Source organism: Solea solea, chromosome 17, assembly GCF_958295425.1.
Source record: "Solea solea chromosome 17, fSolSol10.1, whole genome shotgun sequence".
NCBI lineage: Eukaryota > Metazoa > Chordata > Actinopteri > Pleuronectiformes > Soleidae > Solea > Solea solea.
This window is the reverse complement of record NC_081150.1, coordinates 17,877,986-17,900,011: the sequence shown is the minus strand read 5'-3', so window position 1 is coordinate 17,900,011 and position 22,026 is coordinate 17,877,986. Positions and strand designations below refer to the sequence as shown.

The following is a 22,026-nucleotide window of genomic DNA, read 5'->3' as shown; positions in this document are numbered from 1 at the left end:
CCATGAAACAAATAAAAAGGAAACTTAAAAACCGAGCACAGTAGAAAACAGTTTGCCCCTTTTTAATCAACACTTACCTGAGTAAAATAATCCAGCATGACCCCGGAAACCGGGTGTCAGCCTCAGGCAGAATATAAGAGTTGTCAGAATCCAGAGATTTCACAGATTAGTGTCATTAGTCTTCTGACAACTGTACAGAGATGATAACACTGTCAAACACAGCTGAATGTTTTGTTTTAAATGATTATGTTGCCTCTGGTGTCAGGAGGACGCAGATTAAGTCATGGAGATGAGAGACAGTTTTGATGTTAAATATTATTTATTGCAGATAATCCACACTTTTTTTTTTTCACTCACAACCGTCAGCTCCGGCACGTTCAGAGCTGAGCGTGTTTACAGATTCATGTCGGGACGCGTCCGTCCTGTCAGTCTAGATTTTCTCTCTCGCTCTCTTTCACACACACACACACACACACACACACACACACACACACGCCGAAACATGAGCTCATTCACGCATTAACCCACACGTACAAGTCAGTCAATCATCCAGCGGGCGGAAAATGAGATCTCCCAGCCACGAGTAGTCAGTCAACAACAATGACAACAACGACAAATGGAACCAGAAATGTACATAAACAGCAAAATATAGCTTCTCTACAAAGCAACAAAACCCTAAAACCTGACAGCTAAAAACGCGATGATTTAAAAACCAAAAATATACACGTCTCACAGCTGTAACGTGAAATAAAATCAGCCCCCGACTTTTGGCACTTTTCCACGACACAGTTCCAGCCCGACATGGCACGACTCGGCAGACACTGAACTGAAATACAGCCGAATGGGTCGTGATTCGGCTCACGATCGCTGTCGCTAAATACACGAGACTCCTCTGTAAGATATTGAGATTTTAGATTTCCTTTGCTAAATGTTGGAGATTAACACATGTTTTTTAGGTTTTTTTGAGTCTTTTTAACTGATCTACAGTTCGGCATTGTTGACTTTGATTTGCGTGTCGGCCGTTGCGTTCATGACTCTTCCAGTGACGAGACTCTCTGACCAATCAGTGGCCCGCAGTCTGTCGACGTCACATTTAGGATGGGTTCACACCAGCTCCTTCTAAATCGAATACTAGTTTGTTTTCTCGGAAAGTCTGAACTCTGATCCACACCAAAGAATCGAATTCTGATCCGCAACAGAGAATCAAACTCTGATACGCACCAAAGAATCAAACACTGATCCGCAACCAAAGAATTGAACTCTGGTCGGCACCAAGAATCGAACTCTAGTCAGAAGTTGTCCTGCCAAAACCAAAAGATGAGTGAGTTTTCTTGTTCACTGTTCATTCTCGTCTTCTCCCTCAGTAATTATTGATGCAGCGCCACCTCAGGCGAGGAGGGGAATACGTTATTCAAAAGGTTTGATTCGTTTCACTAAAGTTCAGTATGAAAGCAAACTCGGACCGGCTGAATGTTGCAACCCCCAAATGAACCCAGTCTGGCAGTCAATTAGGTGTGAAAACGACATAAAAAAAGTACCAGGTATTATCCCCTAATGGAAAAGCTAAAATAAAAGGAGTAGAGCCGAGCCGAGTCGTGCTGGAACTGTGTCATTTGTCTTATACTCAGTAACTTTGGGTCAATGTTGGATTTCGACGGAGACGACAGACTGAAGATTATTTGGGGCGTTTACAAGAGTCACAGAGAACTTCAGCTTCCACAAACAAATGCATTCGACAGGAAGTTTAGAGCAGCAAAGTGGGAGAAGTTTATTTATATTTTTTCAGTTTACAAATACAGTGAAGGAGCCATGAATTACTGAGTAGTTTTTCCTATTATATTAATGTGTGTCAATGTTTGTGTATAAGTGGATAATGGGGTTGCATGTATATTAAATATTAAATTAAGGGAATCACTTGGTCATAGAAAGAAACATGGGAGCATTTTTACTTTACTTACTTCTTCTACCACTGAGAATCATGGGTAAGGGTTTTCATAAGAATTTTTTATTATTATATATTATGTTCTTCTTTCTAAGAAAGAAATGTGTATAATTGAATTTAAAAAAAGTAAACATATTTAACAAGAAAAAAAAACGACAGAACAAATCACTTGTTTTGATGAATCACTGCACTGTCACGACAAGAGTGAGTAAATAATTAGCAATTTTGTGGGAACTATAAATCAATTACTAAATGAATGAGCAACTAATTTGACAGTTAATCAGTTCATCTGCTTAGTTTTTCAGCATCTTAATCACAATTTCTTAATCACAATTTTCGCTCCTCTGTGACAAAGAATCCAAAACTACAACTGCATGTCTTTGGTTTGTGGACAAAACAATGTCTTTTACCATTTAATTTTTTGTTTATTAAAAACTAACAAGAAAACGCTAACAGACGGATCTGTCAGCTGCCACTTTGCTGCACCAACCCTGTTTAACACACAAACTCACACACTCACACACAGACAGACAGACAGACAGACAGACAGTATTCAGATGTCCTCTTTAACTGTCGCTCCACTGCAGTAGTGGGAGTCCACAGAGAGGCACGGGCGACCTGAGCTGCTCTCAGCATCACGGTGACACTGATCTGGTCCAGGTTTCACAGACCCTGGACCGGTACCAGGACCAGGACTCTTCCAACTCTTTCCCCCTGCCTCTGCGTCTCTGTCTCAGGCAGACGGGACCAGGGACCGGGGCCTGATGCAGCAGGAAACATCCCATTAAAGCTTATCGTCACAGCAGGGCCTGACCACACCGTCATTTTAGAATAAATGTGAAAAAATAATAATCACAAAGCAATAAATACGAAGCACACAGTGCTGAATCTTGAACATCTTACGCCTCACTTCTTCTCGTCTTTCCTGTTCCGTTCTCTCACATACTCTTCTCTTCCATCCTGATTCTGAAACCTTCTACCCTTTCTCTCTTCTCCTCCTTCTCCATCTCTTCACCATGTCTCTCTCTGTCACTTACTCGACCCTCAAAAACACAAAAATTGGCAAGAGCACACGCACACATGCTACAGTACACGTCAGTAGGTGTCAGTACGAACCATCTAATCACAACAAAAGTCAAACCCACAGTGACCAGACACACACACACACACACACACACACACAGAGAATCACAGCTATACATCAGTAGGGACCCGCGGGGGTCATTTGGTGTCCAGCATCATGATTGGTTGTTTGGCAGCGGAGCTGAAACGATGATCGTAGGAAAGGAACACTTTGAATCCCTGCAGGGGTTTTTGTTCAGTCATGACTGGCTGTGACGAGACGTCACACTGTCTGAGGAGGAAGAGACACAGAGACACGGGATCAGTGAGACATGTGAGACATTTTCTTTTCATGTTTTTATGAGTGACATGTGGGAATAAAAGGAATAGTTTCAACCTCTTGTACAGCGATGGAAAATAGCTCTCACCTGGTCAAATTTTGAGTGCATATAAAAGTTGATGTGTTGTAAAAATCTACCTCAGGTGACAACATTTATAAATAGTAGTATTTATAAACTATTATACAGTATATACGATGGAAAAAAGTCATTTTTGTTAACGAAAGACACACAAAAAAACACCAAAATAAGAGCTTCAATACTTTTCTACGCAACTGAACCGCTAAAATAAAACACCAAAAGTAGGGCTAAGGCAACTAATGATTATTTTCCACTAATTTCCAGAGATAAAATGTGTTCTTCAATCATCAGACAGTGAATCTGAGACACGTCTCATTTCCACAATTCCACAATTGACAATAATGTCAAAGGAGAAAATAAAAGCCCTTTATAACAGTTCTTTACTGTGTTTCTGTCAAGTTTACAAGTAGCAAAAGATCTGGAAATATCAAATAAATAATAACTGGTCAAAGTGAATCTGACTGAAAAGATCTGAAAGATGATGATGTTTTGTTTTGTCAAAAAAAAGGTGTGTGTGTGTGTGGGGGGGGGGGGGGGGGGCACATTTACATGGTAGAAAAATCAGAAAACTTGTTATATTTATTTAAAAAATACTCAAACTGATTAACTGATCATAAAAATAGTTGCAGACTAATTTAGTAATCAGTTATAGAATCGATAAATTGCTGTAGCCCGACACCAAAGTGATTTTAAAATTGAGCAGGAAACACACAAAAAACACCGGGATTCCATAATCTCACACATTTCTGAGTCAATAGTGTGTAAAACTATTGCAATTGTTTTCATTTGGCAGATATAATGAAATGTACAATCACCTAATTGAGTGAATTGTTGATACAGAAGGAGCTCTCTGGGGAAACTGAACTGGCAAGTACAGACAGTTCAGAGTGCGTGAGTCTCCTTTACTTGTTATTGTTATGAAAATGAGAAAGAAAGCACATCTGGTAACTTACTTCTTCATCTTTTTTTGTTGTTTTTCTTCAGATGATCACTTTAACCTGCTGGAGAAGAGAAAACACTGTGAGCAGAAGAAGACAAGTGTAATCTGAGGATGAAACAAGTGCGACAGGTTTCTGCCAACAAAAAACAAAAACTGTAACAAGAACCAGACAAGGCTGTTAACACAGAACAGTGTGAGACAGGTGTTACACAAACTGACTGTGCATGTTTAGACTTAACTGTGGTCGTCATTGCTCCTCGTGTCTGTCTGTCTGGACGGAGGGACGGATGGGAAACGGGTCAGGGGTCGTTGGGTTAGTACAGCAGGTTAGTATGGTAATGAGCGTTAGCAGGAAGTCTCATCTCTGCAGGCGGTTCTCTCGTAAAAAGAGAGGCGGGGCTCCGTAAAGCTCTGCTAATGAAGCTTGACAGACGTACATACGAGCGAGTGCAACACGGTCGCTCGCAGACACCGAGAGCGCATTAAGGAGAGTGTTGTTGAACAAACTACTACAATCAGGGTTTCCACACCTTGGTTTGGAAATTCAAGGACTTTTTAAGGACTTTCCAGGACAAAATTGCCCTCAAATCCAAGGACAGAATGGGCTCACCCAGCTTAAGATGTAGAGAGCAACTTGTAAGAGCGTCGTTGCCCATGATGGCGTCCACTATTGATTTGCATGTGGACAAGTGATTGTCCTTTTTGAAATCGTGGAATTTTCATTTCCCAGACGTCACGTCGCCATTCGCTCTCTTGCTTAAGTTTACTCTTTAATTTGCGTCAACGGGTGGAGAGGGACAGTGGACAGTGTCCACAACACCGCTAGTTCTGCGTACATCAAGCAATGCGTCGGAACAAACAAGGGAGACATTTACCTAAATATCAACTTCACTTCTTTCCTTGCACAAAATTCAAGCACTCAAAGACCCATGTCTATTAAGGTTGATTTTTTTAAAACTTTCAAGGGCCTTGAACATTTTTTTATAATTCACAAACTTTAAAGGATTTCAAGGAACCTGTGGGAACCCTGTAAAGTGCTTTACGGATCAAGTTGGACTGGATTGGACAAATGTGTTTATAACTGAGTGTTTTTACATTATTATTTTGTCACTCCTGCCTTTAGAAGCTTTCTCAATTTAAATGTTTTTATTCTGGAGACATGATCTCAAAAGTTCAATGAGTTTACTCCTGCCCTCGAGAGCTGAGAGGAAAGAGCAACTCAGCTGACAGGAGGAAAAGCTGGATTTACTTCCTCGAGGCCCTCGGGGGCCCAAAGCTTGTTCTTACAATGTCGTTTTCAACGATATTCAACGTAACATGTCAGCGGTTTTCAGTGTAAATCAAGAGGGAAAGGGCTGTTTGAACGTCAACGTGTGGCTTCGGGGGACTACCAAAACGAGCTGATTCCACGCATTTATACAACAATCAATCAGTTGATGACATAAAAAGAAAAACGATTATCACGTGTAAGGAAACAGGACACCACTTCATATCAACGACTACATTATGGATGAGGATTAAGAACAGACGTGAGTTGATATTGTGTCCCTTCAGAGTCATAATTATGGACACACATGTTTCGAGTATGTCCCCCCAGCCTCGGGACGTGTAGACAAACCTATTAACCGGAAAAAATGTTACTTACTGTCATGAGATCAGATCTCTGTGCTTTCCTGTTTTATTATGATTTTGCATGAATAAGCTCATGGGCATGGAAAACAGATTAGACTTTTTTTTGGTCTCGTCTTCCAAGTTCTCCCAGGGAAAGCAGAGAAACATGCTGGACTATCTATTATTATTATTACATTAGTTTATTCAATAAGTTTTTTTTTGTTGTTGTTGTTGTTTGGGTTGTAAATCAACCTTGAGAACATGTCAGTGGAGCTACGGTGAATGAGTTAATCTGAAGTCGTGAGTAGAATTAGGAAAGGCGGGATATTAGGTTACGGAGGGAAAAAAGGATATGAGACACTTACTTACCTCTGTCCTTCCCGTTCAGCAACCTCTCCTCTTCCTCCCGACCGTCATCTAGTCAGAAGAGGAGAAGGAAATGTCAACATTCTATTCCAGAAGCGACGAAACTGCGACGAAATGATGAGTAACATCTGTGGGAGAGTAGGAAGAGTTTGTTTGTACCTGAGTGCAGCTCTTTGACCAGTGAGGACACAGTGTTGGTGATGGAGTCGGCTGCAACGAGGAGGTCGTTTCTCAGGTTCCTTCTGGAGCCTGAAGAAAGAAACGTTTATATTTTACTGAGTTACAAGGCTGGGTTTTTTTTTTTACCAAGTGATGAGTCAATTCAGTTTGGTATTGTTCCTGGTCTGATACTCGTCAAAAACACTGGATTTTATACTGTTTTAAGACGAAAGTAAAATCAGACACAAGCTCAAAACTCCCAAAGAAATCATGGAAATGTTTCATTAAGTCCGGGCTGTAAAGAGAGACAAGAATGTGGGTGAAGAATGCAGCAGTAGAGTGATGATGTGGACTTATTTTGAGAACAGAAGATTGTATCAAAAGAATAATATTAGTACTGTAGATACTCCAGGCTGTGATATCAGCGTTGATATCGGACGATGAAAAAGTCATTTTTTAGCCATCCAGGGTTTGCACACATTTTACCAATTACGTTTCCAAACATTTCCACAATATTTTACCAGACTTCCACAAAAGGTTGGCACCTGCAGTGACTGTAACGTGCAGTAATGAGGCTCTTCTTTCCTTCGCTGTGCTCGCCCTATTGACCTGTACTCACCTGGAATATCTTAGTCGACTTGCAGGACTTTCACTCTCACACAACATGTATCTCGTGACACGCGTGTCATGCGGCATACAGTACGTGAGAGGCGTTCACGCAGCTTGGAGTCTTATACATCTGATATATTTGATTTCATTATTAATTCAAAACATTCACTTAATGTCAAACCATTGCCAGGCCTGGAAAAGTGTTTTTTTTTTTTTTCAAACTTCAAAAGTTCAATTACACTATAGTACTTGGTTCCCTCTTTCAGCTTGTTTGTATTGGGTGTTTTTTTTGTTCCATTTGACCGATTTCGTGACGGACCAAATAACTGACAAGCAGTTAAGCTGGCGGCTAATTGGTACCATGCTGTAAACTGCAACACGGCATGAATCTCTAGTTTCCTCGCAGGTCTGAAGATGGCACTCATCTCAATGACGCCATGTGTTTCCTCACTTCTTCTTCTTCTTCTTCTGTGTGACAGCTTCTATTATTTCCAGGTGAAAACCCGGGGAATGGGAACTGTCGAAACATTTGCAGCAGAGCATCCAGGCCAGTTTGAGTCCAGATGAACAAGTACACGCTGGAGTCATTTGACTCCCAACCTCCCAAATAACAGCGGGCACATGTTACCCCTCTTTTCATTGAGCTCCACTGGCTCCCCTTAGCCTACAAAGTGCTTCATGGGTCTGCTCCCATGCTACTTAAATGCTCTACTGAAGGATTACGTTACCCCTCGACTACTCTGTTCATCAAAGGATCGCCGTCTGGCGGTGCCAATGCCCCGCACAAGACAATCCTTCAATTCAGACTCTTTTCGTGTGCTGGTGGAATGACCTACCGAGTGCAACCAGAACAGTCTATCCTCTTCCAATAGCATCTTGGATCCACCTCCGCACTCTCACCCTCTTATCTGGTGGAGTTCTTTCCAAGACTACTTCTCAATAATCTGTGTGTGTGTGTGTGTTAGTCCAGTTTGATTTACTCCAGTTATAGTTGGACCAATATGTGTAAATATGTATGGCCCTTTTGTAGTGGTACAAACACAATAATTCTAATATTTATTTGATTATTTCATTTTAAAAGTGGCACCAAACACAACAAACCTCACGGATGCAGCAAATGAGTGAATTTGCAGCTAATTAAACTTGTCACAGCAGGAATACTTCACCTCCAAATCCAATCCCTCTCACCTTGAGCAAAGGCCTCCCGTACGTCGCCACCCACTCCCGCGAGCGAGTCCTGAGGCGAGTACATGTGAGCCTGAGGAGACGCGGCGCCCACGGAGCGGACCGTCGATGGACTCGGTCGGGAAGGAGAGGCGTGAGAAGAACCAGCGGCCTGCGCCTGAGAGACGGATTTCAGGTGGTAATTACGACTTTAAAATCACCTAAAGTCATCATTTGTGTGCACCACATGAAATAAACTGACATCTCTACAAAGCAGAGTTACTCGTTTAGAGAGGGGTAAAGTGAACACATGAACATATCAGGGGGTGAACTTACTGCCTGTCGTTGTTCCTCATCCTACCGCACCACAACATGGGCAGTTGTAAACAAACAGGCAGGACAAAGGATGGAAGAAAAAGAAGAAGAAGAAGAGGTCAGACAAGGTCACAGCCAGAAACTGAGGTAAAAAAAATCATACAAAAAGGAGGAAGTAAGCAGGGAGGAAAATGGAGCATGTTATTGCAGGAGGGAGAGAGAGAGAGGGGAAATAAAAGGAAAGCTTTGCCCTCTAGGGTGTGACAACACAATACAGTGAAGATAATAGTGTGAGTCTGTCACCTTGAGCAGCTTCATCAGTCCCTCCAGCTGCACCATCAGTCCCCTCCGGCTCTCCTGGAGAGACGACATCCTCTGCTCCAGCTCGTCTTTCCTCTGTCTGCAGCATTAACACACACACACACACACACACACAGAGACAGCAGTTTATCCTCCATTACTGTTATATTACAAAGTGTCATTAGGAAGGAATTAAATAAGCACACATACACACACAGAGGGACTCATTTCATGTATCAAAACCAGTATCAGGTGTCACAAAAACACACACACACACCAATAGAATCATCCCTGCAGAGCGGCCAAAACAAAACCAAATTTGTGTTCACTGACTGTGGATTATGGACTTATATATGCACGTTAGATGTTTTTATGCTGTATATATGTAAGTGTTTTACTGAAGTACTGATTTGTTGATGTATTTTTGTTACAGGACAAAATCCTAACCAGGGACAGAGATCGCAAATTAGCACTTGGCTCAGCACATGTTGTCAGCAGCAACGTGGGAACCCTTGACCTTTCATTTGAAAGGCGACCCCAAGACTTTCAGTTCTCACGTGATGAATCCCTAGGGCCAATTTAAAACTGGAAAAAAAGCTTAATTTGCCACATACACTATCCAGCCACTTTATTAGGTACACATGTTCACTTGATTGTAAATGTTTTTAATCAAATAGTCTTCTAAAAACAATTCAATGCAGTGAATCTTTAAAGCCACTAAATTTGCAAATCTGGCGCCCTCATGTGGTCGCATTGAAAAATATCATTGTTTTAGACAGTCAAGTAATATCTTATATTTTAAAGAAAAAGATAAATGTCAAAACATTCCTCCTATAGTGATAGTAAATGCTATAAAAAGGTCACTGAGAACAAGAGGCTCCTGGTGGAGAAACATCTTCTCCTCCTCCTCCTCTCCCTCCTGAAGTTTTGCTTTCAATAAAAAAAAAAAAAAGCAAAAGCATAAACAAACTGAGGATTTTTCCACAAAAATCCACCATCTGCCGGTGCCATCTGCCATAAAGTGCTCCCTCCGTGCTGCAAAGCAACACAGCACATTTCCCGCCAAATCTGTGTGTTCTCCGCAGAACACACAGCGCAGTGAAAATAACGGCTTTTAAATAGCTTGTGGACACAAAGGTCTGGGCGTCGTTTCAGTCAATGTTTCAGGTTAAAACAAACACAAATAATAGTCATAGTGTGTGTGTGTACAGCAGGTTTCAGTGTGTTTACCTGAGCTGGCGGAGCTCGGCCAGCAGCGTCGGGTTGGTGCAGCCTTTCTCTGGACTGAGCTGGCCGGCTGCGTCGTGTTCTGTTCGGATCCGTTTAATCTCTGCCAAGATCTCTCTGTGAAATAATACAAAAAAAAACCTCTTCAGTTTAGGCTGGCTGGGGATTTACACTGTTTATGCAGAGAGAGAAATATGGGATTACATTGGGTTTAGATGAACTAAATCTGGGAGATTTATTTTTATTTTTAGATAATGTATGTATACACATATTCTGAAGACATTCAGTACCACAGTGAGGAGTGTTAAACTTAAAACAAGGTCAAATCCTTTTAAACTGTTGTTACATTTTGATGATGGCTCTAATTAATCAGTTTTCATTGAGTAATCTGCCAATTATTTATCAGGACACTGATGATAAACAGTGTCCTGGAGCAAAAATGGCGACATTATTACAAATTATTTTTGTCTTGACCAGTATCCAAATAGAGGGAAACTACATTTAAATCAATGAATTCAGTAAATCTACAACAATCTATTGATCTAAAACCCAAAAGATACTCAGTTTGTAATAAGATTTACAAAAACACAGGAAAAAACGCTTTTAACTTGACAGAGCTGTAACCAAATGAGTCATCATTGTTTTTAGTAGGCAAAAAACCTTTGATTATTGTAAAAAAAAATTATTAAAAAACTTGTTTTTTTAATATTACAAGCTTATCATTTTTGATCATTTCTCAATTTCTTACCCCAAATTTGATCAGCGAAAGGTCAGATAAATCAGATTGAAAACTTAAAATTCACTTCTGCCAGCACTTTAATAATCAGAAATGACAATAAAGTGACAGACACTAATGAGCATGAGTCAAAAAATAAAGAGTAAGGAGTTTCTGTTTAAAACAAGGCAATCAGAGATGGCAGATTTCACTCCATCCACCCAACAAGCCTCTGTCGGCCTCTGTTAGTCATATTGGCAAGTGTGGAAACACAGACAGACAGACAGACAGACAGACAGACAAAACAATACTTCACTCCCACTCCGTGTGGTGAAGTAATGATCACTCCTTCTCTTATGTTCAGTCATATCTACCTATTTTTGCACTCCAGCTGAGCGATGAGCTCCCTCTTCTGTTTGTTCACGTCAAAGTTGATGCTGCGGTTCGGAATCACCTGAAACACACACACATACACACACACACATTTGACTCACTCATGCAGTCACTAAAAGGTTGATTATTAATCACACTGTCACCTACAGTGACAGTGTGATTAATAATCTCTACACAAGACCTTTGTTTCTAAAAACAAGAGACTGTGTAAATACAGAGTTGCGTAACATACAGGAACCTGACTGTATATTTGATATAATGTGATCATTTAATTGTTTTGTTTTTATTGACTCACTCCTGAGCCGTCGCTCTCTGCCAGTCGAGACGTGTAGCGGGCGATGAGTTTGTGCTCCTCGTCTTGTCTGCTGGGACTGTCCACACTGTCAACACACACAGATTAGAGAAAATTTAATACAACCTGCAAAAGAATTAGATCTAGTGTGATTTATTTTTTTACCAAATGTATACTTCATTTTACCTTCTTTTTTTTTTAGATATATATGCTCTAAACGTTAATTGTGAACTTGTAGTGATGTAACAGGATTGTTTTATCTAGAATATGGACTTATTTATGCGTCACAACAAGCTGTCAGTGTCTGGACGTTGCCTCAAATTGCTTGACTCTCCTTTCAAGGTACAACAAACCTGACGACCAGAATATTCAGGTCGCCATCCATCACTGTGCCCAAGTCTCACAGCTGTACGAACCATAAGTGCACATTTGAAAAAGCTTTTATTCTGAAATCTGATTCAGTCTCCACCCTGTTACTATACTGTACATGCTGGTTGTTAACAATGACCAGGCTTTGCAGGTTTCCTCGCTTTTGTTTTTTTACTGGAAGTGTGTCATGTACCCAAATGTTGAAATGCACTTATTGTAAGTCGCTTTGGATAAAAGCGTCTGCTAAATGACATGTAATGTAATGTAATGTAATGTTACTCTCTCTATTGTTTGTGTTTCATTCCACAATCCCTTCAGCCTTCTCTGGACCCACTCATGCAGGTTCCTCCTTAGTTGTGAGGACACTTTTTGACCCTTTTAGTGCATTTCTTAGCGCCTTTTAACTAAAGCTCTAGAAACTCGACACCACACTCGGGCGACAATGACGTAATTTCCAGTCTTGTATAAAGTACCTCAAAGGGATACTTGAGTAAACGTAAAAGTATGTTACCAGAAAAATGACTTTAGTAGAAGTTTAAGTCACTTTTTTTTATAATATTACTTAAGTAAAAGTCTTAAAGTATATGACATTTACTGTACTTAAGTACCAAACGTCATTTTCTGATCTAAAACGTACTTTTCAAAGTAAAAGTGGAGAAATGGGGTTGAGTCGTAGGTGCGAGTTGTCTTTCAACTGGAAGGTTGTGGGGTTCAATTCCTGGCTCTGCTTTTCTAATATGTGTCCTTGAGCAAAGACACTTAACCCCATGTTGCAGCATGTGAATGGGTGAAAACTGTAGTGTAAAGCAGCTCATCAAGACCAGAAAAGCTCTGCATAAATACAGACCATAATACCAACTCTTTTTTCATCTAGAATACACAGCAAATTTCCCCACTGGTACAATAAATTATATCCTATTCATTTAAACTTCATTTTACCTTTCAAATGTAATCAAAAACCTATTGAAGCTTCATTTATTTAGTGAATCACAATGGTGTCAACATCTATTACCCTCTGTTCAGTCACATATAAACAATATCTCCATAATATTTCATTACAGGCAATATAATAATCTGTGTTTAAAGGAGGAGAAACAAGCTGTTTTGGTGTCAGAGCGGATTATAATTTTCGTTAATATTTGCCTTTTTTCTATTGCATATTTAATCTAACAGTACTGGAGGGTAACTGTTCTGCACCCTGCTCTCTCCTCCCTCTCTGTTTTTGTTTGTGTTGGTGTAAACACCCCCCCTGCTGCGTCCGTGCTCCTCGCTCACCGTGGGCTGCCCTGGAGACGATTCACGTACGCGGCGATGAGAGCGTGTTCCTCGTTCATGCGCTGAGCCGCTGCCAAACTGGAGCGACGGGGAAAAAAAAAAAGATAATGAAACAGACGGTGATTATGACGCTATTTCAGCAAACTGCGGCAATCACAACAGCTTCATTTCACCACTAACAGCTTCAGTTTTCACACATACACACGTAGACATATTAACAGTGTGCTGCTAATTTATATTTATTCAGATTATCATTTAGTTTTTGTATCAAAATGTTTTCTTTACACATAAGTTGGCAGTGTTTTCCCCTGCATGTGAATAGAATAATGTGTTTTAAATACAAAAAATATATAGATATTCATTTATTTCATTACTTACACTCATTACTTAACTCATACTCATATAAAAGAAAAAACAAAGGGTTAAAGTGATAAAATTCAAAAAATGAAATGAGATATCCCCTCCCATGATAATCCCTTAATATTTCAGTCTACCATTAATAAAAAATCAAATTTGTATGAGCTTTTTTGAAGATACTGTGTACTAGTTAGGGTGGGGTAGCTCAGTGGTTAGGACCGGTACCCTGTGTACAACAGACATCATGGTCGCAAGTTCAACTAGCAGGTTGTACTCAATTCCCTTGTAAGTCGCATTTTCTACAAATCTGATCAAATAAATTGATTTCAATTGGAATAAAGTCGTTTTAGGTCATAATTGTGATTTTAATTCTTTGTGTTTTCACCTCTTTGACGTCTCAGGAGAGGACGAGGACAGTAACATGGCCTCACTGGTGTTTCCAACAGGACGAGCCGGACTGTAACACAAATACAATATATGCACACACAATGTGTCAGTGATTGATTGTATTTCGACAATCAATAATCAAGTTTAAGCGGGGGGGTTATATCATGTAATCTGATTTTTAAGCTTCTCAAATGTGAATATGTTCTAGTTTCTTTTTCTCCATGTAACAGAGAAATCATTAAAAGTGAATAAATGTGGTTTGTGGACATTCGACCCAATCCATCTTTATTTGTAAAGCTCTTTAAAAACAACCACAGTGGACCAAAGTGCTGTAAAACAATAATAAATAGAAGAGACAACAAATAAAAGGCATAGAAGCTCATACAAGGCGATAAGATACGTCTAAGACAACTAAGATTAAAATAGAAAGACATAAAGACGTGAATAAAATCACATGAAATCAAATAAATGAAGCAACATCAACAAGTCTAACAGTGAGTAAGGGCAATGAAAATATGAGAACATCATCGTTTCTTAATCAATTAAGAAAATAATCGACATATGTAACTAATCGTGAGCTGCAGCCCTATTGCGGCGCTGAATTGTTAAAACACAAAAGGACTTTCAATCAAAAACACAATCATTCTTTCACACACATCAACAGTGAAGTGCTGCTGCTCTTGTCTGAGCAAACACAGACACACACACAGACACAAAGGCCATAGATCAACAGAGAGACACAATGACAGAAAGAGAAAAGTCTGTGTGAACACAGAGACACAACAGATTCATTCAGAGAAAACTCTGACAGTCTGAACTCGACAACAGAGGAACAAATGTGACGCAGCTCTGTTGTAGCATACTCACAACGATCAGTGCTAAGTGCAGCGTCTGTGTGCTGGCCTGGAAACAAGTCGAGTCAATGTTTGCAGGTCTGTACTGACCCAGTCTTTGAAAAAAAAAAATCAAACCACAACAGGGGCGGAGCCACCAGACAGGCCTGGATCAAGAGGTGGGACTATTTTTTTATTTGTTCATATTAATTAAACTTTCTGTGAACAAGCAACTCCACTGATGATATGTCTGTAAAAAAAACACTGTGATCCTAAAGGAAGAGCAACATCACATTGAAACACTGTCTTCAATAAAGTTCTTTAGTGGCCTGGGATAAAGGTTTTATTCAGCCGTTTGTGTTTGGTGATGTGCAGATTGTCTGGTCTCTCCCTCTCCGGCTCCACCGGTGCCATAAAAAAACAGAAAAGAATCAAGTCTGCAGAGTGTGTCAGCAGCCGTGCGAGTAAATGAGTCACAGTGTGTAAATGTTTCACTTTCTGCCATAAAAACTAAACCCGTTTACACAGTTTTTAATGTTAACTTGTCTAACATGTTGTGTGTATATACTAGTATTTAAATGACTCATAAAATACAATTTACTGTCTTACAGTGTCATTGTATCATGGTGGTATTATCATAGCAACAGTTTCTGGTCAATTAATTCAACTTAAAAGTAATGTGTTACCTTTTTTCCTGGTGATACAGGCTATACAGTAACAAAAAACTAATTTTCTTGCATGAATTTGGGATCCTGTCTTACTATAATGTTTGGATTTATTGAAACGCTTATTTTCACAACCTGTCAGTAATTTTCTCGATTAATCATCTCATTGTTTGGTCCATAAATTGTCAGAAAATGTTAAAAAATGTTGATCTGCGTTTCCCAAACTTTGAACATGATTCAGTTTTAATGCTTTCTTTGTGATATGGAGCAAAGAATCCAGAAATAAGTCACATTTAAGAAGCTGAAAAATCTGACAACAATACATTTGTTGTCATATTTAAAACTCCAGAGGTGCAATGCCAAATTTAATACAGACTTTTTGTGGTGAATTATCATGAGATAAACGAAAGAAAAGTGTGAGAGTCAATGTGTGTGTGTGATGAAATAGTCCATTAATAGCCCTTTAAACTGATTTAATAACACCTGTAAGACAAGTATATTAACTAAAAAAAGGCTAATTAATGCCAAGAGTTCTCACCAAAACAACAGGCTCACAGTGAGAAAATCACAACTTTAAACTGTCAAAATGAATACCAGCTGAGTTCCATTTAGCTTTTTCTCAGTTCCATGCTTGTCCACTGTCCTGACTCACATCATGTGATCACCTGTGACTGTAACACAGGTAAAGATTTTTTTTTCCCGCATAAATGTACCTTTCATTTACATAATGACTGGAGCTAATGACATAATATAATGTGTAGTGAGTGTGGAGTGTGTTACTGCTGTGAGGTCTTACACAATGTTGGCCAGGTTAAGTGTCTTCTCAGGTTCCTCGGGATAAATTGGGTGAGAGGATTCTCTGGACGACACGCAGCCCAGAGTCCTGCTCAGGGCACGGCCGAACTTCGTCGCTGGTGACTTCTACACACACACACAGAGAAAGAGAGAGGGAGAGAAATATGAGGTCAGTGTTTGAAGCCCATGTGACATTTATAAAAGGTGACAGCCTTTAAAGGTCCAGTGTGTGGAACTTCCATCTCTCCCCCCTGTGGAGTAATTACCAAAACTTTTCTCGACATGATTTGCTCTCCACACTCTCTGCTTCAGCTCTACATAAGACATAAACTTTTTTTGTGTTTCTATGGTACTTTGGCAAGTTATTTGCTGTATCTATATCTATAACTTGGAGCTGCATGGTGAGGGAACAGCAGGAGCTTTGATTGAACATGTGGGCATGATGTCAGGCAGTCGTTCAACGTGATCAAAATACAATTCTACTTAGTCCTACGGAATATCCACGATTATCTTTAGCAGTAGAATCAGTTTCGGAAATTTTCTGTGGGCACTTCTTGGTGTTTTCAGGAGGGATGGGACATTAGTCCGATACAGTCATTTTAGACTATTTTTCTGTATTGAGTGAAGCATCGGTATTTCACGTTTCTATCTATCGTCCGATGTCCAATCCAGTGACTTTGACCGGTATCGGGACCAATACCGATACTGATCCATACCTATTCCCATCCCTAGTTTCCCGAGTCCAACTGTATGAAGCCACCTCGCTTTACTGATGTGTGATCTTATCTGACACTGGTTTGAAAGTAGCAGACGTTTTTCTTATAGTTTGAAGTTATGCACTAGAGCAGTGGGCAGCAACTGGAGGCCCGTGGGCCAAAACTGGCCTGCCGGCATTAATATCTGGCCTGGAAGATTAATTCAAAATTCTTTAATAAATATTTTAGTGAGTTTCTCATTTTCATGCAGAACTCAGTGCCTCTTATTCTGAAAATAATGTAACTTCTTTTTCAAACCAACTATTATCTATTAACTTTGCCATTTTTGGTTAACTAACTTTGCCATTTTCGGTGAACTAAGGTGGCCTTCACATTCCAGGCAGGAAGTCGTTCTTCGTCCTTTGTGTGATTTTTCTACTGCACTGTACTGTGATCAAAATAAATGAATTGGAACGGCATAAACACAATTGTGCTGTTGATAATGATGTTTGAAGTCTGCAGAGGATTATGAGGATGCGGTTCCTTTGTGAAGAGGAGGATTTTACAGAAGCTGCTGCTGTATCGGAGGGATTTATTGCTCTTCTTACAGAAACATTAGTAAGACAAATTATGCCAAGCCTGAGTGATGAATAATTCAACAACTAACTATCCATCTATTTATACCCTGAAAACATTCTCCCCTTCTGATTAGAGCTGCTTTTATGGAGGTGTTATGGTGATTTTATGTCTTTGTGTCATTTACATTCAGGTCTTTTCTTCATTTGCCACGTCATTTAAAAGGAAAATTGTACATTATACCTTTTAATTTACAATTTTAGTTGCTAGTTATTTTATAAATTAATATTTTTTTTACACAAAACATGTGAGGATCATGAATAAATTGTTGTTTATGATAACGTAACACATACAACAACAACTGAAGAGATCTCTCACACACACACACACACACACACACACAAACAGTGGTGCCCCCTGGTGTGACGGACGGGGAATCACACCGTGACTCACCCATGACGAGTGCTCCTTCATCTGATGCTGGCTGCTGTGCGAGCCGCTGACATTGCCGCGCCAGAAGCAGTTCTGGCAGAGCTGGTAACCACGGCAACGGAGGCAGCGGTAGCGGAAGCCCGTCATGCCATTGCCACGGCAGTAGGAGCACGTCACTGGGTGATAGACTGAGGGAGGGAGAGAGAGATGGGATCGGTCAGCGAGTGCCCAGAACAAGTCGATAAAGAGTTTGTTCATCATCGTTTGTTCTTGTGTTTATTTATATCTTTGTGAGGTCCAAAAATAAACATACAAACCTGTCTTTGTGGGGACATTTTGTCTGGGGCTTTTTCAGGGTTAAGACCTGGGTAAGGGGCATTGTGTCTATCATATGTCCTCACTACGATTTAAAAACAACTACTGATGTTCCTTAACAGCTGCGCTGAGCTTAATACATGGATAAAACATTTTAAAATAATCACATTTTGTTGTACTTTTAGTATTAGGGATATGAAATATGAACATTTCGAAATAATCCTAGGACGTAAATATTATTTTTGCAAAATATGCTGCATATATTTGCTCATACCTGCTATGAAACACACATAAATCACTGTCTCACTGGAGATACACTGGAATACATGTTTTTAGCAAACGTAACAAGTGAAATAGGAGTTGTAAACTTCAATGAGACAATTTTAAAGAAAGAGTTCATGATATCACTGAAAAGTTGCAGTTATTTTCAAGAAATACTCATTGCATAACATATTCATGATTTTACCCATTTCTGATGACGACAATAAAGGAAAGTTCAACAAAATTAATGCTTTTTATCGCAATCCCTACTTGGCATCAACTACAAGAAGTCACTTGTAAATTAGTGTAGTAAAAGGTAATACTGACAATTTTGCTATCCTTTTCCCACACACACACACACACACGATGATAACATGGACTTGTGTTAGATGTCATGTCCTTCAGTGGAAGGACAAAGACAAACTTACAGAAAAACGTTTATCAGGAATTCAGCTACAAATTATACTTTCAAAAGTAGCTTTCAAAAGTAAAGACATGAGGTAGAGAGGGTGTGTGTGTGTGTGTGTGTGTATACCATGCTCCACGTTGGCCATGCGGTGCATGAGAGGCAGCCACACGAGACACTGAGGCGGATCGGCGGCGACGTCCAGGAACATGTTGAGCATCACCCTCTTCTACAAAACGACGACAACAAATACAGTCGCGTAAATGAACTTAACAAAAAATCAAAAGTGAGGAGAACAGCGTTGACCGTGCTGTACCTGTTGTGGAAAGCACGAGCGTGCTAACGCGTGATCGTAGCCAAAGGACGGTCCTTCGTGTACAGCGGTGGGCAACTTCAGAGCCTCCCTGAGAAACCAGTCAAACTTGGACGGAACCAACACACCGTGGGAGTCAGAGACCTGAGAAAACACATCTGCACACACAAAACGCACACTAGTGTTAACATCATCTTCCTATATTCATAACCTCTGTATTTCCTAATCCCATCTTACTTTAAAACTTTTATTTTATGGTGCTGGAATCAGTTTTTTGTCGATAATGTGACACGTTTTTGTCCCCACACTTAACGTAATACAAAAAGGGATGAATCGGCGTGAACAGACAGCAGCACTGTTGTACATTTTCCACAAGGTGGCACAATATGTAACACGTGTACGTGCACAATGTGTACATTACATTCAGCCTGCTATATATAGACATTTCCATTGCACATATAAGCTGTAAAAATGCAGGGTTTTTTGCATGATTTGCCCACCAACATGTTCTCATGTAGAAAAAGGGAACTAGAAAGAGGATTATGTAGAAAATTCATCCATAAAATACACAAAATGTACTTCAAATTTCTCATTAATTTATGTGTTATGGTGAGATGTGACTGCCAAAACTAGACTGTAAACTCGGGAGGCGTTTTGATCACAGAAATGAAAAGAAAGAAATTTTCTTGATTCTTTTTGATGAGAAACAATGAGGAAGAATCACAGTGGAGTCACATTTAAGATCTTTTTCAAGCAGAATAGCATCACTTTTATAGCTTTAATTTTAATAAAATGTTAAAACACAGCAAAACATTAAATTCTACAATGACTGTTATGAGTTACAAATGTGTAAGGCGTCGAATAGGAATTAATTTGTGACGTAAACAGTCAGAGATAAAAACACTTCACAACTACAGAATAATGCACGTACAGTTCAAAGAAAGTAAAAACTGAAATGACCATGTTTTCTACAGACTACAAGTGTAGAGCTGATGAACGCGTTGATACTCACAGCGGAGTTTATCGACCAGTTTTCCTCCACACAGAAGGGCCAGCATCGCCTTCACGGACAGCACCGTCAGTCGACCTTCTGGCTCACTGGGAAAACAAACACAGCACTGAAATTAAAAAAATATCAGTGGAGGTTTGTTTATTTTCAACAAGTATATAAACTGATGATCCTTCATTATAAAAGATAATAATTGAGTGCTTGTTTTGTCCAGAAAATGCTGAAAATTGTTTCCCAATCCTCCAAATGACAATATTTTCAAATGTCAACAAACCAAAATTATTAAGTTTTAACTTGTTTAAATATCTAAAAAAAATCAATTTTCAAAATTGCTAATTCAGTTACTGATCGGTTTCATCGGATTCATTTCAGTCCTAATAAACTGTGGGGCTGCTATTAATTATTATTTTGTTTTATAAAAGATTATTTTCTTGAATGATTCAATACTTGTTTTGTCCAGAAAATGTTGAAAAATGTTCCCCAAACCTCCAAATGATGATGTCAACAAACCAAAATGATAAGGTTTAAAGGATTTTTGGGTTATATGGAGTAAAGAAACCAGAGAATATTCCCTTCAAGGAAGCTGAAACTGAAAATCAATTATCAAATTAGTACATTCATTTACTAATCAATGGATAATCGATTCATTTTAGCCCTAATAAACTGTGAGTCTTTCAGAAAGGGTCAGGTCAGTTCACAGTTAAATCCCAGCGCTGTGTAAGAAGATTTAAATCATTAACGTCGGTATCTGAAGGCCGCTGTCTAGTTTTTACCTCTGATTTAATTATCTGTCGTGCAGCCGCTTCACTTCCTGCCGTTTACTGTCCAGCAGCAGGTCGGCGTTTATCTAATAAGCCCAACAATCGAGTCATGCTTCTGATATTAGTGTGTCAGGCCGCCGGAGTTTGGTCCAGACTGATTTACACGTAACCGTGGGTAAAGGAGTGGGTCGGTTCCAGTGTGGTTTTTATAAGCAGCTGATCTTTTTACCTGTCGACAGCTGCCAGTATGAATTCCACCAAGAGGACGGTGCTCTCGTGAGCGTTGATGGTGTGCGTGGTGGGCAGACGCTTGCTGAGCTGGTTGAACAGCGACGAGACCAGGTTTTCCAGTCGGGTCACGGAGATGCCCACGTTCAGCTCGATGGCGTTCAGACCAGCGTCGCGCACCGCCTCGATCACGTTGTAGATGTCGATCAGATGCACTGGAACGAGAGGAGGGAAGTCAGGGGACATTTGTACAGTTGTTGGATTTTGATAATTGAGTATTTTTTCAATAGTTAAAACAAGCTTTCTGATTTTTCAGCTTCTTAAATGGAAATATTTTCTGGTTTCTTCGCACCATATAACAGAAATCATTAAAAAAAATTATAATTTTGGTTGGTGAATAAACACTGATCAACACTTTTCAACATTTTCTGACATTGACGGACCAAACAAGTATTCGAATAATCGAGAAAATAACCGACAGAATTTAACGGATTACAAGAATAATCGCTCGTTGTGTTTTTATGGATTTAAAAAAAAAACATTTTAGCTTAAAAAAAAACTCTAAAGAAGTTTGCAGTAGAACTAAAAAGTCATTAAAACTAATAGTAGAAAAAAGAAGTAGTAGAAAGAAGTAGTAGTAGTAGCAATTTTTATATTACAAGAGTTAAATATTTTCACATTTTCAGCACAACTCGTGCCAGCCAGTGAAATCAAGAAATTGTGATCTTTACATCCTAACACCTTTGCGTTTTTTGACTGATGAAGAAATAAAACCTCATCTACTGGAAAAAAATGTCCAGATTTTGTGTATTTAAATGTATTTCTTTTAATAGCC

At 39.5% G+C, this 22,026-nt stretch overlaps 1 protein-coding gene across 9 annotated transcripts in view; it reads right to left on the bottom strand.

Moving 5' to 3' along the window:
* Window positions 1-300: 300 nt before the first annotated feature.
* LOC131443349 (dystrobrevin beta-like) overlaps window positions 301-22,026 on the bottom strand; it is a 34,731-nt gene continuing 13,005 nt past the window's right edge. For 5 of the 9 annotated variants that reach the window (XM_058612889.1, XM_058612891.1, XM_058612893.1 and 2 more), the window contains 18 exons: window positions 21,193-21,406; window positions 20,206-20,291; window positions 19,197-19,351; window positions 19,010-19,109; window positions 17,920-18,086; window positions 16,197-16,321; window positions 13,901-13,972; window positions 13,159-13,236; window positions 11,518-11,602; window positions 11,204-11,283; window positions 10,118-10,231; window positions 8,891-8,987; window positions 8,609-8,629; window positions 8,297-8,450; window positions 6,500-6,589; window positions 6,340-6,391; window positions 4,377-4,424; window positions 301-3,296 (listed from right to left, as the gene is read on the bottom strand). In XM_058612889.1, the coding sequence (XP_058468872.1) occupies window positions 4,412-4,424; window positions 6,340-6,391; window positions 6,500-6,589; window positions 8,297-8,450; window positions 8,609-8,629; window positions 8,891-8,987; window positions 10,118-10,231; window positions 11,204-11,283; window positions 11,518-11,602; window positions 13,159-13,236; window positions 13,901-13,972; window positions 16,197-16,321; window positions 17,920-18,086; window positions 19,010-19,109; window positions 19,197-19,351; window positions 20,206-20,291; window positions 21,193-21,406 (1,703 nt within the window). In that variant the 3' untranslated portion in view covers window positions 301-3,296; window positions 4,377-4,411. The remainder of the gene's footprint in view (window positions 3,297-4,376; window positions 4,425-6,339; window positions 6,392-6,499; window positions 6,590-8,296; window positions 8,451-8,608; window positions 8,630-8,890; window positions 8,988-10,117; window positions 10,232-11,203; window positions 11,284-11,517; window positions 11,603-13,158; window positions 13,237-13,900; window positions 13,973-16,196; window positions 16,322-17,919; window positions 18,087-19,009; window positions 19,110-19,196; window positions 19,352-20,205; window positions 20,292-21,192; window positions 21,407-22,026) is intronic. The other 4 variants (XR_009233604.1, XM_058612895.1, XM_058612894.1 and 1 more) reach the window with 4 other exon arrangements.